A 19920-nucleotide genomic window follows, 5' to 3' on the forward strand; every position below is an offset into this window, starting at 1 on the left:
ACTTACTCTGCCTGTGCGATCATTTCAGTGCTTGTCGTTCCTGGTTGACGTCACAAACACACCCAGCGTTCGCCCAGGCACTCCCACCGTTTCCCCGGCCACTCCTGCGTTTTTTCCGGAAACGGTAGCGTTTTCAGCCACACGCCCCTGAAACGCCGTGTTTCCGCCCAGTAACACCCATTTCCTGTCAATCACATTACGTTCGCCGGAGCGAAGAAAAAGCCGTGAGTAAAAATACTTTCTTCATAGTAAAGTTACTTGGCGCAGTCGCAGTGCGAACATTGCGCATGCGTACTAAGCGGATTTTCACTGCGATGCGAAGAAAAATACCGAGCGAACAACTCGGAATGAGGGCCAAAAATCGGGTTATTCTTGTTGTGAGTTGTGTCTTTTCAGAGGCTCCTTCGTTGTTATCATACTGTTAACTGGGTTCAGATCACAGGTTGTACGGTGTGATTGGTGTGGCTGGTATGAGTCTTACCCGGGTTTCAATATCCTTCCTTATTATGCACGCTCGTCCGGGCACAGTATCCTAACTGAGGCTTGGAGGAGGGTCATAGGGGGAGGAGCCAGTGCACACCACCTGATCCTAAAGCTTTTATTATTGTGCCCTGTCTCCTGCGGAGCCGCTATATCCCCATGGTCCTTACGGAGTCCCAGCATCCACTACGGACTACGAGAAATAGATTTATCGGTAAGTAAAATCTTATTTTTTCATCGTTCTGGTGATCGTAGTGTGATTGACAGGAAGTGGGTGTTTCTGGGCAGAAACTGGCTGTTTTCTGGGAGTGTGCGAAAAAACGCTGGCGTTTCTGGGAAAAACGCGGGAGTGTCTGAAGAAACGGGGGAGTGTCTGGGCGAACGCTGGGTGTGTTTGTGACGTCAAACCAGGAACGAAACTGACTGAACTGATCGCAGTGTAGGAGTAAGTCTTGACCTACTCAGAAACTGCTAAGAATTTTCTATTCGCAATTCTGCTAATCTTTCGTTCGCAATTCTGCTATGCTAAGATACACTCCCATTCTCAACTCGGAATGAGGGCCATGGGGCCTAATTCTGAGTTGATCGCAGCAGCAAGTTTGTTAGCAATTGGGCAAAACCATGGCCCTCATTCCGAGTTGTTCGCTCGCTAGCTGCTTTTAGCAGCTTTGCACACGCTAAGCCGCCGCCCTCTGGGAGTGTATCTTAGCATTGCAGAATTGCGAACGAAAGATTAGCAGAATTGCGAATAGAAATTTCTTAGCAGTTTCTGAGTAGCACCCAGCGTTCGCCCAGACACTCCCCCGTTTCTTCAGACACTCCCGCGTTTTTCCCAGAAACGGCTGCGTTTTTTCGCACACACCCATAAAACGTCCAGTTTCCGCCCAGAAACTCCCACTTCCTGTCAATCACACTCCGATCACCAGAAATTTCTTTGTTAAGCCGTGAGTAAAATACCAAACCTTTCAGCAAATTTACTTGGCGCACCGATGCGAAGAAAAATAACGAGCGAACAACTCGGAATGAGGGCCCATGTGCACTGCAGGAGGGGCAGATATAACATGTGCAGAGAGAGTTAGATTTGGGTGGGGTGTATTCAAACTGAAATCTAAATTGCAGTGTAAAAATAAAGCAGCCATTATTTACCCTGCACAGAAACAAAATAACCCACCTAAGTCTAACTCTCTCTGCAAATGGTATATCTGCCCCCCCACCCCCCACCCCAGTGCACATGGTTTTGCCCAATTGCTAACAAACTTGCTGCTGCGATCAACTCAGAATTACCCCCATGGAGATGTTATCATCCATTGTGGTGTGAGCAGGCCTCGATTGCTGATTGTAGATGTGATTGGTCAGTAAACACAATCGTTTCCCACTATCGGCTGATAACACATGGGATCCAGAATAAGTTCCTGGAACCATGTGTTATCGCACAAAAACGGGTCTCCTGGGGATACTTATCGGGGATTATGGCACGTATAGCATTATCCTGTGTCGACACCGGGGGATCAGCACACCGCATCAGGGCTAATAGGACAGGTAAATTACCCCTGCTAATAGGATACCCTCAATACAGTATGTGTTGAAGGTGGCCACAGATGGATTCAGATGCGACAGTCTGTGCGGTCAATGTTTGATAACTTGTGGTTGGCAAATCTGATTACTGAATGGTAATTTTCGATTTTCCTGTATATGGTTAAATTGATCACAGACCTAACTATCCAGTGAACAATGAAATATTCCATGAGTGTATAATAATCACTTGTAAAACATTTTTGAATGACTGTTATTTATCACTTATAAATCATTTATTATTATCATATATTAGTATCAAATAGTTGTGTGGGAACATTTACAAAGATATGCAAATGATTGAACAAAACAGGCGTAATTCATTTTTTGTAAACAAATCAATATGATTAGTTGCTACATGGTAATGTTTTGTATCAATCGTAAGGGCAAAAGTGGGCATACCTAATCATTTCTGCATTTGATAGTCTTTCGCCATGATGGCCAAACAGCCAGCTAAAGTTCACAGTGTATACTGGCTGGTACAGCATGTTAGCAATAACATGAACAACCTTAACCTTATCTATTTTATGACCAGCGGCAGCTCCTACCTTTTTTAGGTAGGGGGGCTGCCACTACCCATGCCAGAGTGGAGAGTCCTGTATCCCGTGTCCTGGCACCTGTGCAATGGTGCTGACAGGCACCAGGACCGGTGCATGCACACAAGCGGAGACTTGAGTGCGCATGTGCAAACCCCCGGCATCTATGGACTGCATCGACTGCAGCCCATAGTAGCCACATTAGGCTGCATAAAAGTCAGGGCTCTCTGCTTATCGCAGCCCTGTCTGGCAGTCCCTGAGGGGGGGAAACACCTCCTAATGGGACTGCCTGTGTCTGTGACAGACAGGTAGTACTTATAATAGGAAGTCTCTGCCAGTCACAGTGAAGCCATTGCAGTCATAGACTGTATCTGGCTTCACTGACACTAAGCTGGGTGGCAGACTTTACCTGGAAGGGGTGCAGTCCTAAAGCCCATAGGTAAAATCTGCCACTTTTTATGGCCAACAAATGCAAGGGACTATTTTCTATCCCATACATAGAGTATGTGCTCTTTCCAAACTCTCCAGTGACACAATTATTACTCTGTTATTAATAGAGATGAGCGGTCCGTATTACAAGTAATCCAGACCTCTCCAAACATCTGAGATCCATGTCCACCCAAGCCGTGGCATGTGTGTTCCTGCCATACTTGGATCCCACATCGAGGCTGAACGTCATCTTCCTGGTGTAGGTTTCTCGCAGGGATTTTGATTCTGTATAAGGCCCCGCGTCCGGGGCTTGGCACCATTTCTCTGTCACTCATGCTGCTGTTTGCTGCACTATACTCTGCTGTATTAGCTGTGCTGTGTCCACAAGTGGCTGTGCTCTAGTGACTGTATATAGGGGCACACTGACTGCATGCTGCTGTATGCTGCGCTCTACTCTGCTGTATTAGCTGTGCTGTGTCCACAAGTGGCTGTGCTCTAGTGACTGTTTATGGGGCACACTGCACACTGCTCTATACTGTGATGTAAATTGTACTGTTTGGTGCGCTTTACCCTAGTGTGTTTTGTTCACGTGAATCTATAAGCCCTGCAATCCATGCAGTTTAAACCGAGCTGTGAGTTCAAAGAAGAAAAAATATATATATATCAATTGTTTGTACTGTTCTGTGCACTGTACTCCAGTAGATTGTGACAGTGTTTCATAGATATGCTATAAACTGCCGTGTGTTTGTGCTGCTGCTCTGTCACTTAGTAACCAGCCAGCTCACTGCAGCCTTTGGCCAATATTGGTAAAAACAATATTGTGAGCTCTGAGATGGTCAAAATTGACTGAAAATGACTAGAAATTAGTGTTGTTGAGGTTAATAATATTCTAGGAACAAAATAAGGGGCAAATTGTGTAATGTTAGCTTTTTTTTGTCAATTAAAAAAATCTAAATCCAAATCCAAAACTAGTCACAGCAGTTTGGCAAATCCAAATCCCAAATCGGACAACGAAACATAGGCAAATCCAACTACAGCAAAAAAGGTCCAGCGCACAACTCTAGTTATTAATAACATTAGGGGAAGTAGGAGGTGTATCCACCAATCTTACCTGAAAATAATTGGTTCATTGGGGCACTAAGCTGGGCATGTTTCTGAACTCTGTATGCTGTGTCTGATCCTTTGGATGACTTCCTGTTTGTGCAAAATCCTGCTGTTCTTGTCACACCTTCTGGTGTACTGTGAAATTCTAATGCTCTGAGTACATCAACTGGTCCAGCTGAAAAACACATAAGCAAATGAGTTAGGTGATGGCATTACTATTTTATATGCATGTATAACTAATTCCATTATTTTACGTGCATTACTTTTTGAGTACAACAATAACATAACTTATTGTTTTAGAAGACAACAAAGGATCACAGTTCTAGTGGTATTTACCTTTCACTGACCCATCAGGTAATCCTAATGGGCTTCTCAAGCATAACTAACAATGAAATTGGGAAAGTACTATAGCCAAGTACATTGCTACACTGTAAATTATAAGCCATTTAAGGAATTATATAACTGGATAATGTATAAATGTGGCTTTTTTTAAGTTTCTTTTCTAGTAAGCCTTATGACATACATCAGTCTACAACTGTATTATCACAAGATTTCAAGCATATATACTGCTTAGATTGCTAAACAATTACAGTATCACACTTACACCCATTTTGGGTGATTTCCTGGTTCAGCAATCAGTTGTCATAAAGCACACAGTACACAACACAAAATGGGCATATTTCTGCAAGATTCCTAACATCAAACTATACCAGGAGATATTCATTGGTTTTAGGCATTGTCATTGGACCTCTCATATACAAGCTCCAACATTCTGTTTCTGTATCAACCCTTGGAGAGATATAACGTGGAGTAGTTGCCTACAGCAACCAATCACGTTGTAGCTGTCATTTATGTAGCACAGTCTTTGAAATGATTGATAGCTTTAGGCAATTACTCCACTTCATCTCTCTCCAGTCTTTGATACAGCTCCCTTTATCTGTGTTTACTATCTCCATTTGTACAACAAGTAATGCATATATTAAGATGGGTACACTACACATTAGATGAGATTTTTAAACAATATTTATTTATTATTTATTACTAGTTATTTATATAGCGCACACATATTCCGCAGCGCTTTACAGAGAATATTTGCCCATTCACATCAGTCCCTGCCCCAGTGACGCTTACAGTCTATATTCCCTACCACATGTACACGCACACACATTCACATTAGGGTTAATTTTGTTGGGCGCCAATTAACCTACCTGTATATTTTTTAGGATTGTGGGAGGAAACCGGAGCACCCGGAGGAATCCCACGCAAGCACGGGGAGAATATGCAAACTCCACACAGTTAGGGCCATGGTGGGAATCGAACCCACGACCTCACTGCTGTGAGGCAGTAATGCTAACCATTACACCGTCCGTTCTGCCCCCCAGTTTGTTACGATCCTAGACACTGCAATTCCCCAGATACGCCAATCTGTGAATCCCTGCCACGTGATACCATTACTGGATACCTGAGCGCGTGCATTAATTTCAACATGGTTACTGCCACCAGCCAAAGTACAAACATTTAGGATATGACCCAAGGCAAACTTATGGCTTTTGCCTGCACCCAGAATTATTGATATGCACAATATTGATATCATTAACAATATTTTTGTTCATATCGTCTAATGTGTTCGCACTATATCGTTAATGATGCGCACTTCCGTGTGCCGTTAACGACCCCCTCTGTCATCTGTACATGCAGTAAAATTTGGACAATAAAGTCTAACACTGTGTCATGTTGGGCACTTTTGGCACCAAACCAGATACAAGACAAGGGTTTAATGAGTGTAATAGCAGGGATTCCCTATAGGCACATGCTATATATACAAATGTCCTAAATAGGATTACTAGGATATCTAAGTAATGGGGATAACAAATAAGGTGAGTTCTTTATCCAAATCACTTGTACTTCAATCCGAAATACTCAGAATTACTAGCTAACAGTACAGTCTATGGGGTCTATGTACTTATCCTTGGAGAAAGATAAAGTTCCATCCATTGAGCTTCTAACTGACATGTTAATGTCTGGGTTTAAAAATAATAGACAGGAGCTGGTTGGCTGGTACTTTATGTCCGTCCACTTTATCTCCACCCAAGGTTTAGTAAATAGAGCCCTAGTCTCTCTCCAGAGAGAGATTTGAGTACTTTTTTGGATCACCAGGATTACCACTTGACATTCAGGAGCCTGTTGGACATTCTGGGAGATTAGGCAAGTTTGAAATATTGCTCCCCCATACACTTCTATGGGGAAAGCAATTCAGCGAAGAATGGAAAGCTTAGTTTTCTGTTTCGCTTCTTTAAGAAATGTCACCATCTGCGTATGGCGTAATTGGTTTTATTGGGAGACAAGAGCAGTGAAGACTACTGTCTTCCTTCCTCCTCATCCTCTCCACCCCTTCAGTGACAGCAGACAATCAAAAGTGCCTCACAGGAAGGGATTGCACACTGATCTCATGTGCCAGGTTGTGAGGTTGTCTGGCTGCCCATGCTGACAGCCCGCAGAGCACATCCTGCTTCCTCTGCCATTTACCATGGTCAATGAGGCTGACTGGGGTAGAGGGCAGAGGCTGCAGGATGTGTCCTCTGTGTACTGTCAGCATGGCAGTCGGCTGATCTGGCACAGTAGGTCAGTGGGAAGCATGGAAGCCCGCTCTGTGTTGGGGCTTCGACTGTGACCTCTGGACATCCTACTACACTGCATAGTGTATGTGCAATTATGTTGTACAGTATAATGAGAAATGTCCCACAGCCACACAGCATTTTAGGATGATTAGTGCTAATGACTCCATCCAGAGATGGCATTTATTTACACAGTTACTCTGAGTTTCATAAATAGGGTATTCAGAAACTCCCCAAACATTTTACAGGGACATTGTTTATTTTCAATTCCTAAATTAACACAAGAGATATCTGTTTTTTATTACATTCATTCATTAATAGGTATGATACTGATAAAAATGATAATCATGCACAAATAACTGCATACGACCACCTTCTTAAATAGCCCCCGAAGAGCTATTTTGCTGCATGAGGCCTGATTAATGGTTGACCTTCCTTTTGTGATTTTCGGAAAGTTAGAAAATGTACTTTTATACTTATTCATCCATAAAAATGTATATCAGTTAAAAACTTATCTATTCTTATACTAAAAGTATACAGAAAACTGCTACAGTTCAGATTCCTAGCACTGTAGTATTATTATTATTATCTTTTATTTATAAGGTGCCACAAGGGTTCTGTGGTGCCGTACAATTGGTTAAAACTGGCAACAAGAAATATAGTTATAGACAATACTGTATATAAATTTGCATAGATATGTAAAGTGAGCATATACTGTAGTATAATTATGCAGAGAAGACATTGGGGAAAGGCCTCTGCTCATAGGAGCTTACAATCTAATTTACAGAGACAACCTGATGTAGCTATAAGACTGTCATCTTTATGGAGATTCCCTGGCTTACTACTGTATAATGTACTTTGGGTGTGATATATCATGTATCGCAATTACATTGTGATACATTTCATCCATATTTGCATGAATATTAGCATTTTTAAAGCAGGGTATGTATGACTACTAGTCTGTCAGGACAGATCGTCTGATGTAGAGCTGACTTTGGGGCTTATGACCCCTGAACCCTATTGTGCATGCATGGTCCTCATCCATCGAATGCGCAAGCAACGGAGAGGGGGAGCAGGGTTCGAAGGATCCCTCTCCGGGGATTACTATGAAAAGCAGCCCACAGGCATTGCCTAGTGGGTAGAAGATCCAGAATGTTACTCTTTCCAGAAAGATTGATGCATATGGGCACATCTCAGCTGGGCTGTGGGTCTGCATCAGATATCTCCAATATCTGTTGCGGACCTTATTAATACATATGGGGACCAATATGTATTGCAGTAAACCTCAGAAAACTAACAGTTTTCAAAGGGTTTTCCACATTTTTAGTACTAGTATATCCCGCTCTAAATAAGATATCTCATTGTACTAACTTATAAGAAGAAGAAGAAGAAAGAAGAAGAAGCAGGAGAGAGAGAAGAAGAAAAAGAAGAAGAAGAAGAAGAAGAAGAAGAAGGAGGAGGAGGAGAAAAAGGAGAAGGAGAAGAAGACCAGCGGAGCTATTACTGTAATGAGAACTCATCACTGGAGACTTCTGTAAATATGATTATCAAAAACATAATTCACAAACATTTGAATCTGTATAGTCAGGCAATATATTTGATAGGTTAGTACCTTTTTTATATAGGTACAGATAGATAATGTATGGTTGCCTCTATAGAATTAAGAAGTTTTATTCTTTAAACTTTTGGGATTTGTGAATGCTCAATGTGATCTTCAGACCCTTTTTACATTATTTTAGTATCACCTGAATGTATTAAAGGGCTTTAAATTCACTTTTTTTTAGTAACCAAGATGCATTTCCCATACTTGTCATGGGAAATGTGATCTGGCTGAATTTATTTCAGCTAACGTAATCACAGGCTCACTGCTGATCCTGTACTTCTGCACAGCTTTCTCTGCCTCTAGGGAGAGAAAGCTGTGCAGTGAACCGGAAGTGATCATCTCTGTGTGTCATGACTGGGAGGTGGTGGTTGCGCGGTATTGACGGTGATGGCAGGCAGCGGCGCATGCACAGCACATATTCAGGGTATTTTTTTTTACAAAAAATACCCTGATAATGCTGCGGAGTGGCATCACAGGGACAGAGCTTTCTCAAAAGCTCTGTCCCTGCATGTGATTATTGATACATCCATGCAATGTAATCAATAATCACATTGCGAATTGGGTCGATTTTATCACATCACATCCGCATCCTCAGATGCGGATGGTGATAAATAGGCCCCATAGTCTTTCTGCAATGATGCAGTCTGACACTACAAGGTGATGCGTACAATACTGTTGCTCAGTAGCAGATATTGTAAAAGGTTGTGAAGGAATCCATAGATAACTGGTTTATGGGCATCAACACATTCATCAAATTAAACTAATATTTTCAAAAGAATTGTCTAGTTTAGCAATAATTCAGATTGCCAGATTACTTCATTTTAGCCTGCACGCATGTTTTCAGTTATCAAGGGTGTGCTCTCCTTGAATGAATTAAACAGCCTCTAGACATAAACGCAAATTAATTAAATATGTAAGGGACTCGCAACATTCATAAATATAAATATGGAAATGTTCCAAAAGCATGACAAAAGATGAGATGTTTGATATTGCATTCCTATTTGCCGTAAAGCTGAGTGAAAGTTATAGTTCCTCTCTGAGCACTACAGTGCAGACTGGTGTGTAGTGGATCAGCCCAGTAAGCTAGGTACACACTACAGTATACAATTATTGGGCCAATTTGCCAATAATTGGGTGATCTGCCTGTTTTATCATGTGCTTTGTTGGCATGATTATTTTTGCCAAACGCTAATAAAATAGTTTAAAATTGTCCAGAAGTTCTCACCTTCGATTATCCGGTTGATTTGCCTTGACAGAAAATATCAGCCAAAAGGTCCTGATATTGAGCAGTGTATGTGCATCGATAATATGCCCATAATGTGTCTGTGTGTACATGTGGTAGGGAATATAGATTGTAAGCTCCACTGGGGCAGGGACTGATGTGAGTGTCCAAATATTCTCTGTAAAGCGCTGCGGAATATGTGTGTGCTATATAAATAACTGGTAATAAATAAATACTTCTAGGGATGTGCAGTCAGGCACCTCACCTGTTATACTCAAATGAAAATAGCCGATTTTTCCAGTGATCTGTGGTATAACACAGATAAGTGTACAAAACTGCTATTTTCACTGGAGTATTAAGTTGCTGCACTCTGCTGCAAATACACAGAGATAGAGGAGAGGCAGAGGGAGCCATACTTGTCTACTTAACCGAATCCTGCGGACAAATACTCTGCTAGTGCTGTAGAGAGGCATTGCAGGAATAGAGCTTGCTCGCTTGTGATCAGTAAGCACATTGAGAATTTGGTCAACAGGGATAAGCACAGCAATATTGTATGTACAGAACATGGTAAATAACAGGTTGGAGACTTTTTAGCAATGTCCAGGGAAACAATACAGTAATAGCAATAGATGCATGTCTTCATGGAGAACCAGGTCTGGTATGCTGTATTATTCAGTAAGAACACTGATACACTGTATGTATATATGTGTATATATATATATATATATATATATATACACACATATATTCACATCCAGACTTCCAGACTGTTCAGAGCTGCCATTGAGAGACTTTTCTCCTTCCTGAATTCTATGCCACAATCTTCTAAGTAAACTAACAGAGTTATCATTGAATATCTCAGAATACATAGCCAAATCTGGAGGTTTATTATGAGAACACACTCCCGATTTTGAAGATAGGGGCTATAAGTGGAGTAACATATACAGGATTCCACCACCCCAGAGGATGTAATTTATGACGAAACACATTGGGTGAGATGGTATTGGAATCCAAAGCGGGCCAAATGGGCTGTCAAAGAGCTCGCCCTGTCTAAGGGATCCAGCAAGTGTTATTAACATCCGCCCGACTATGATCACAATCTGTAGGTGTATAAGTGAAAAAAATATTTTTTAAATGTATTTTCTGTGTTTTTTTAGAATAAAGGAAAGTAATTTTTTAGCTGCAACTTTGATTATTTATTGGATGAACTCTGGTTTAAAGGCCTCATTGTAGATCTAATAGGAGGAATTTAATTTGACATACATTTATTACCAGTTATTTATATAAAGCACACATATTCTGCAGCGCTTTATAGAGAATATTGGCCATTCATATCAGTCCCTGCCCCCAGTGGAGCTTACAGTTTATATTTCTTACCACATTTACACACACACATTCACACTAGGGTTCATTTTTTGGGAGCCACTTAACCTACCTGTACATTTTTGGAGTGTGGGAAGACCTGGAGGATCCAGAGAAAACCCATGCACGCACGGGAGAATATACAAACTCTACACAGTTAGGGCCATGGTGGGAATCAAACCCATAACCTCAGTGCTGTGAGGCAGTAATGCTAACCATTATACTATCCATACTACACCTCTACTAATGTGATTTAAACCCTAGAACCACACTATAATGGAAAATATAAATAAATAAACTACTCTCTCTCTCTCTCTTTCTGTCTCTCTCTCTCTCTCTCTCTCTCTCTCTCTCGCTATATATATATATATATATATATATATATATTAGAATCCCATGCTCGGCCCCTGTCCTTTATGGATGACTTGGTAGCTAAAAATCTGCTCTGGCCCTCAAAAATGCACAGGAGAATTATTTCACATCCAGAGTGCATTTCAATGCTCTTTAAAGGGATTAGAGAAAGCTTTAAGGAAGGGAAATGAGATTAGCAGTTATAAAACAGCTTTTCAAAAAATATCAGGAAAAAGGTTTAGCCACAACAAAGTAACTTGTCATATATAGTACACCCATATAACAGATACGTCCAGTGTATGCACAGGCTTAGCATAGGCTAGATACCACACTGTTCAATCACTTACACAGACACCCAAATATATCACATAACTACAGCTGGAGCCATGTTCGTCTTTGCTGTGATGCGGCATGCTGCATGGCGTGCCGGCGATCGCTCCATTAATTCCTGAAATTAATGGAGCGATTGCCGGCTGCAGATATTTGCTGCCCGGTGCACCATGCAGCTGGCCATGATGCAGAATGCCACATCACAGCAAAGACAAACATGGCTACATCTGTACATGTTCATGGGCAAATTACTATAAGAAAAATGAAGAGTCTATGACATCAGGCAAGATGGAGAGCCCAACAAAGGACTTTGATGGCCGGAGGTGTCTCACTAGAACACAATTAGATAGCTCTGCTCACCTGTATATGTGTATTTGACACTCATCTCTAATTTCCAGGCACAATCTCAGCATTAACCTACAGTATATTGTCCTGTCATTGTACCTTCTGTACATATTGGGAATAATTCAGTAAGGATAGCAAATTCTGCTAATCATCAGAATTTGCTATCCTTTTCCTAGCATGCTGGGGGCCGGCTATCGCTGGGCAAGGCCGCCCAGCATGCTGACCGGAGCCCCCCCCCCCCTTCAACACGCAGACATACTGGAAGCCTCCTGCCGGCACAGCTTAGCTGCGCCCTCAGGAGACCCGCCGACTTCTCCCTGATCACGGCGGCTGCATGTGATGTCACGCAGCCGCCGTGATCACGCCCCCGTACAGCCGACTCTGCCCCCGTTCGCGCCGCACCGCCCCCGCCGCACCGCCCCCGCAACACCCTGTCTCCTCCGTGGAAATGGAGCATTGCCACCCCGTCCCGTGACCGCCTCTGCCCGACTGACAGGCAGAGGTGATCACATTTTCTGCGCCCCTCATCCCCCCCCCCCCCCCCCCGCAGAAAGTGCGGGTGCATGCGCAGTTCGGATCGTAAAAATTCCGGTTGGATCGCAATTTGTGATCTAACCTGAAATAGCCCCATTATCATTAATGATCAACTGCATAATACACAGGGTCACTCCTGCTCTCAACTGGATGTTATACTGTGCTTTGTTATATTGCACAAATGTACTCTGCACATCACAGGTATAGAATAACATATCCAGCATCAGTGTCCTAGAATATAGACGAGTGTTGCAATTTATATGCACTGCGTGCCAGCATACAAGGTGCACAGTTAATTAAACGTATATTAAGATGTATTAAGCCTGGAGAAGTGATAAAGCAGTGATAAGTGGAAGGTGATAACGCACCAGCCAATCAGCTCCTAACTGTCATTTTTCAAACCCATAATAATTTGCTGGTGCATTATCACGTTCCACTTATCATTGCTTTATCACTGCTCCGGGCTTAATACATCTGCCCCTGAGTCAGTTCTACACAATGTGCCGCAGAGTACCTCCGGGATGGTTAATGAAGTCACTTTGTTGTGACATATCCGTCCCTACTGTAGTATCTATTGCACACAACAGAGGTGTGCAAGAAAATGAACAGAGATCCCTTATCATAATAAATGGTAATAATCTTTGATGCAGGAGATTGTACGGAAATAGCAAATTTAATTCTCCCTGAAATCTACTCAGTTACATTTAATAACACCTGAGTAAAAGAACGCCCTACTGCTACTGTCTAAAAAGCAGGTTATGTCCAGATATTGAAAAACCATTTGCATCTTAGTGGCACAAAAAGAGTTAAGGCATGGAGTTATAGCCCTGTTTACCTTGGAATCGTAAACTAATATTACTATCATAAAAGGCATTACCAAAACTTTTGTTCTTTAATGCTGGAATTATTTATATGTCAAAAAAACAAATGGCCTGCTTACAGCCTCTTTCTCCCAGAGCTGTCCTCATTGCTGAAAGGAAGGACACTGCAGGATCCCGCTGGGAAGGGTTTGATATGCTGGACAAGACACATCTCTTTATCTGTTGCCAAAGCTTTAGTACAGTTAATTCAGGACTGTATTATGTGTGATACAGTAAAGAACAGACATTATTGAATGATATAAATGGATATTGCTTTGTGTTTCCCTGTAGCTTTGCAAACCATTACCGAATACAGTGGTTCTCAATCTGTGGGGTAGATGTATTAACCTGGAGAAGGCATAAGGAAGTGATAAACCAGTGATAAATGCAAGGTGATAAACACACCAGCCAATCAGCTCCCATATGTAAATTAATAGTTAGGAGCTGATTGGCTGGTGCATTATCACCTTGCTCTTCTTAACACTGCTTTATCACTGGTTTATCACTTCCTTATGCCTTCTACAGGTTAATACATCTACCCCTGTGTGCCGTGGCTCCCTCAGGTGCCCTGGGACACTTGCAGGGGTGCATTGGATTAGTGGTCGAGGACCAATTAAAATTATTTTTGGTCAATGTAATAGGCAAAACCAGTGCTGGTGGCTGCAAATCATAAAATATGTGGACAAACAGAAGCAAATCTTGTCTTTAACCACACAACTGAACTTAAGGATGACATATAAACACAATTTAATTTAATTAAATTAATTTAATATTTCCTTCAAAATTTCTCAATAAGAAACTTTTGGCCCAGGGGTGATGTGAAAAAATACTGATGCTCTAGTGCAGCGGTGGCCAACCCGTGGCTCTTGAGCCGCATGCGGCTCTTTCTTCCTCCGCATGCGGCTTGGCCGGCTCCTGGCTCCCACTGCCCAAAAGCCCAGCACGCTGTTTCTATCGACGCCGGCCCATGAGCCAATTAGAGCTCGCAGACTGGCAGCTAAGGCTCCTGATTGGCTGCCGGACCGCAAGCTTTGATTAGCTCACGGACCGGCGCCTAATTGGAGATAAACAGTGGACGCCGCTGCCGGAGACTGAGGGGCAGTAGAGACGCGCGCTGCGCTCTCCTCCCCTCACAAACAGCAGCAGTGCGGTGAGCAGCACTTGGTGGGGGGTACCTGGCACTGGGGGCATATGTGGGACATATTTGTACCTGGCACTGTGGGGACATGTGTATCTGGCACTGGGGGCATATGTATCTGTCACTGTGGGGACATGTGTATCTGGCTCTGGGGGCATATATGTATCTGTCACTGTGGGGACATGTGTATCTGGCTCTGGGGGCATATATGTATCTGGCACCGTGGGGACATGTGTATCTGGTACTGGGGGTATATGTGTAACTGGCACTGGGAGCATATGTGTATCTGGCACTGTGGAACATATATATATCTGGCACTGGGAGGCATATGTGTACCTCGAACTGGGGGCATATATGTATCTGGCACTGTGGGGACTTGTGTATGTGGCACTGGGGGCATATATGTATCTGACACTGTGGGGCATATATGTATCTGGCACTGGGGGCATATGTGTACCTGGCACTGGGGGCATATATGTATCTGGCACTGTGGGGACATGTGTATCTGGCCCCTTTGGGCAAATATGCATCTGACACTGTGGAGCAACTGTGTACCTGGCACTGTGGGGCATACATGTATCTGGCACTGTGGGAACATGTGTATCTGGCCCCTTTGGCAAATATGCATCTGACACTGTGGAGCAACTGTGTACCTGGCACTGTGGGGCATACATGTATCTGGCACTGTGGGAACATATGTTTATCTGGCACTGTAGGGACATATGTGTATCTGGCTGCACTGTGTGGACATATATGTACCTGGCACGGTGAAGGCACCCATTTTTGGCATTTTATATGTACAGTATGTGGCACTGTACTGGGGCATGATATGTATATGGCACTGTACTGGGGCATTATATGTACTGTATGTGGCATTGTACAACATGAATAAAACGGGGTTATGACACAAGGTCATACTCCTACAGACATCATACCGAAAGGTGTGCGCACAAAAATGGGGTTTGGCTTTGTGACAACTAGGCCACGCCCCATGATAGCTCTTACCCTTGACTACAGATCTTTTCTGGCTCTTTTCCTCTGACTGACTGGCCACCCCTCTGTGATGCAAAAAAGGTTGGGAACCACTGCCCAAATGTATAACAAAAGATATTCCCGGAAGTACACCTCTGTCATAAACTTACCAAGGATGAGAAAAAGAAATTCTTTATTAGCCATTTCGATAATACTGGAAATCAATAAAATATTATTTTTTTAGTAACTGCTTTATATCTTTTTATTGATAAGATTTCCAAGATTATCTATAATTTTCCATGACCCTGTTAACATACAAATTTGTAACCTTTTCCCGGATTCTGTGTTTTTATGTCCATTAACCCATGCTAATGCCCGATAACACATTCATTTAATGGTCATTGAACAGAGTCTCGGGTGAAAAAGGGAGTGCAACTGAATAGCCATGGGCGTTAAAGCTCGAGGCTATCTCCATTTTACAGCCCTGTTAACTTAACATGGGCAATTGAATTCCTCCATAAGACAATAATAAGAATTTACTTACCGATAATTCTATTTCTCGGAGTCCGTAGTGGATGCTGGGGTTCCTGAAAGGACCATGGGGAATAGCGGCTCCGCAGGAGACAGGGCACAAAAGTAAAGCTTTTACAGGTCAGGTGGTGTGTACTGGCTCCTCCCCCTATGACCCTCCTCCAGACTCCAGTTAGGTACTGTGCCCGGACGAGCGTACACAATAAGGGAGGATTTTGAATCCCGGGTAAGACTCATACCAGCCACACCAATCACACCGTACAACTTGTGATCTAAACCCAGTTAACAGTATGATAACAGAGGAGCCTCTGAAAGATGGCTTCCTAAACAATAACCCGAATTAGTTAACAATAACTATGTACAAGTATTGCAGATAATCCGCACTTGGGATGGGCGCCCAGCATCCACTACGGACTCCGAGAAATAGAATTATCGGTAAGTAAATTCTTATTTTCTCTATCGTCCTAAGTGGATGCTGGGGTTCCTGAAAGGACCATGGGGATTATACCAAAGCTCCCAAACGGGCGGGAGAGTGCGGATGACTCTGCAGCACCGAATGAGAGAACTCCAGGTCCTCCTTTGCCAGGGTATCAAATTTGTAAAAATTTACAAACGTGTTCTCCCCTGACCACGTAGCTGCTCGGCAGAGTTGTAATGCCGAGACCCCTCGGGCAGCCGCCCAAGATGAGCCCACCTTCCTTGCGGAATGGGCCTTAACAGATTTAGGCTGTGGCAGGCCTGCCACAGAATGTACAAGTTGAATTTTGTTACAAATCCAACGAGCAATCGACTGCTTAGAAGCAGGTGCACCCAACTTGTTGGGTGCATACAGTATAAACAGCGAGTCAGATTTTCTGACTCCAGCCGTCCTTTAAATGTATATTTTTAAGGCTCTGACAACGTCCAACAACTTGGAGTCCTTCAAGTCGTCTGTAGCCGCAGGCACTACAATAGGCTGGTTCAGGTGAAACGCTGATACCACCTTAGGGAGAAAATGCGGACGCGTCCGCAGCTCTGCCCTATGTCGAATGGAAAATTAAATAAGGGCTTTTATAAAACAAAGCCGCCAGTTCAGATACTCTCCCGGCCGAAGCCAGGGCCAGTAACATAGTCACTTTCCATGTGAGATATTTCAAATCCACATTCTTTAGTGGTTCAAACCAATTGGATTTGAGGAAATCTAAAACTACATTTAGATCCCACGGTGCCACCTTAGGCACCACAGGAGGCTGTATATGCAGTACTCCTTTGATAAAAATCTGGACCTCAGGGACTGAGGCCAATTCTTTTTGGAAGAATATTGATAGGGCCGAAATTTGAACCTTAATAGATCCCAATTTGAGACCCATAGACAATCCTGATTGCAGGAAATGTAGGAAAACGACCCAGTTGAAATTCCTCCATCGGAGCACTCCGCTGCTCGCACCACGCAACATATTTTCGCCAAATACGGCGATAATGCTTCGCGGTGACTTCCTTCCTTGCCTTTATCAAGGTAGGAATGACTTCTTCTGGAATGCCTTTTCCTTTTAGGATCTGGCATTCAAACGCCATGCCGTCAAACGCAGCCGCGGTAAGTCTTGAAAAAGACAAGGACCCTGCTGAAGCAGGTCCCTTCTCAGAAGTAGAGGCCACGGATCGTCCGTGACCATCTCTTGAAGTTCCGGGTACCAAGTCCTTCTTGGCCAATCCGGAGCCACTAGTCTTACTCCTCTTTGCCGTATAATCCTCAATACCTTTGGTATGAGAGGCAGAGGAGGAAACACATATACCGACTGGTACACCCAAGGTGTTACCAGCGCGTCCACAGCTATTGCCTGCGGATCTCTTGACCTGGCGCAATACCTGTCCAGTGTTTTGTTGAGGCGAGACGCCATCATGTCCACCATTGGTTTTACCCAACGGTTTAATAGCATGTGGAAAACTTCTGGATGAAGTCCCCACTCTCCCGGGTGAAGGTCGTGTCTGCTGAGGAAGTCTGCTTCCCAGTTGTCCACGCCCGGGATGAATACTGCTGACAGTGCTATCACGTGATTCTCCGCCCAGCGAAGGATCCTGGCAGCTTCTGCCATTGCCCTCCTGCTTCTTGTGCCGCCCTGTCTGTTTACATGGGCGACTGCCGTGATGTTGTCCGACTGGATCAACACCGGTCTTCCTTGAAGCAGAGGTTCCGCCTGGCTTAGAGCATTGTAGATTGCTCTTAGTTCCAGAATGCTTATGTGAAGAGACTTTTTCAGGCTCGACCACACTCCCTGGAAATTTCTTCCCTGTGTGACTGCTCCCCAGCCTCTCAGGCTGGCATCCGTGGTCACCAGGATCCAATCCTGCATGCCGAATCTGCGGCCCTCCAATAGATGAGCCTCCTGCAACCACCACAGAAGGGATACCCTTGTCCTCGGCGACAGGGTTATCCGCAGGTGCATCTGAAGATGCGACCCTGACCATTTGTCCAACAGATCCCTTTGCATGGAATCTGCCGAAAGGGATTGCTTCGTAAGAAGCTACCATTTTTTCCCAGGACTCTTGTGCATTGATGTACAGACACCTTTCCTGGTTTTAGGAGGTTCCTGACCAGGTCAGATAACTCCTTGGCTTTTTCTTCGGGAAGAAAAACCTTTGTCTGAACTGTGTCCAGAATCATCCCCAGGAACAGCAGACGAGTTGTCGGCATTAATTGGGATTTTGGAATATTCAGAATCCATCCGTGCTGCTTTAGCACCTCTTGAGATAGTGCTAAACCCATCTCTAGCTGTTCTCTGGACCTTGCCCTTATTAGGAGATCGTCCAAGTATGGGATAATTAATACGCCTTTTCTTCGAAGAAGAAATATTATCTCGGCCATTACCTTTGTAAAGACCCGAGGTGCCGTGGACAAACCAAACGGCAGCGTCTGAAACTGATAGTGACAGTTTTGTACAACGAACCTGAGGTACCCCTGGTGTGAGGGGTAATTGGAACGTGGAGATACGCATCCTTGATGTCCAAGGATACCATAAAGTCCCCTTCTTCCAGGTTCGCTATCACTGCTCTGAGTGACTCCATCTTGAACTTGAACTTCTTTATGTACAGGTTCAAGGACTTCAGATTTAGAATAGGCCTTACCGAGCCATCCGGCTTCGGTACCACAAAAAGAGTGGAATAATACCCCTTCCCTTGTTGTAGAAGAGGTACCTTGACTATCACCTGCTGAGAATACAGCTTGTGAATGGCTTCCAAAACCGTCTCCCTTTCTGAGGGGGACGTTGGTAAAGCAGACTTCAGGAAACGGCGAGGTGGCTCTGTCTCTAATTTCAACCTGTACCCCTGAGATATTATCTGCAGGATCCAGGGATTTACCTGCGAGTGAGCCCACTGTGCGCTGTAATTCTTGAGACGACCGCCTACCGCCCCCGAGTCCGCTTGCGAAGCCCCAGCGTCATGCTGAGGCTTTTGTAGAAGCCGGGGAGGGCTTCTGTTCCTGGGAAGGAGCTGCCTGTTGCTGTCTCTTCCCTCGTCCTCTGCCTCGTGGCAGATATGAATAGCCCTTTGCTCTCTTATTTTTAAAGGAACGAAAGGGCTGCGGTTGAAAGGTCGGTGCCTTTTTCTGTTGGGGAGTGACTTGAGGTAGAAAGGTGGATTTCCCGGCCGTAGCCGTGGCCACCAAATCCGATAGACCGACCCCAAATAACTCCTCTACGCATCGCCTGTCCACTGTCGTGTCCATAAAGCTCTTCTGGCCGAAATGGACATAGCACTTACCCGTGATGCCAGTGTGCAGATATCTCTCTGTGCATCACGCATATAAAGAAATGCATCCTTTATTTGTTCTAACGACAGTAAAATATTGTCCCTGTCCAGGGTATCAATATTTTCGATCAGGGACTCTGACCAAACTACCCCAGCACTGCACATCCAGGCAGTCGCAATAGCTGGTCGTAGTATAACACCTGCATGTGT

The 19920-nt window shown here is 43.9% G+C and overlaps 1 protein-coding gene across 5 annotated transcripts in view; it reads right to left on the reverse strand.

Annotated features, from left to right (window-relative positions):
* Positions 1 to 19920, reverse strand: part of COL11A1 (collagen type XI alpha 1 chain) — a 257732-nt gene that overhangs the window by 216531 nt on the left and 21281 nt on the right. For all 5 annotated transcript variants that reach the window (XM_063940097.1, XM_063940094.1, XM_063940098.1 and 2 more), the window contains exon 2: positions 4129 to 4296. In XM_063940097.1, the coding sequence (XP_063796167.1) occupies positions 4129 to 4296 (168 nt within the window). The remainder of the gene's footprint in view (positions 1 to 4128; positions 4297 to 19920) is intronic.

Source organism: Pseudophryne corroboree, chromosome 9, assembly GCF_028390025.1.
Source record: "Pseudophryne corroboree isolate aPseCor3 chromosome 9, aPseCor3.hap2, whole genome shotgun sequence".
Classification (NCBI taxonomy): Eukaryota; Metazoa; Chordata; class Amphibia; order Anura; family Myobatrachidae; genus Pseudophryne; species Pseudophryne corroboree.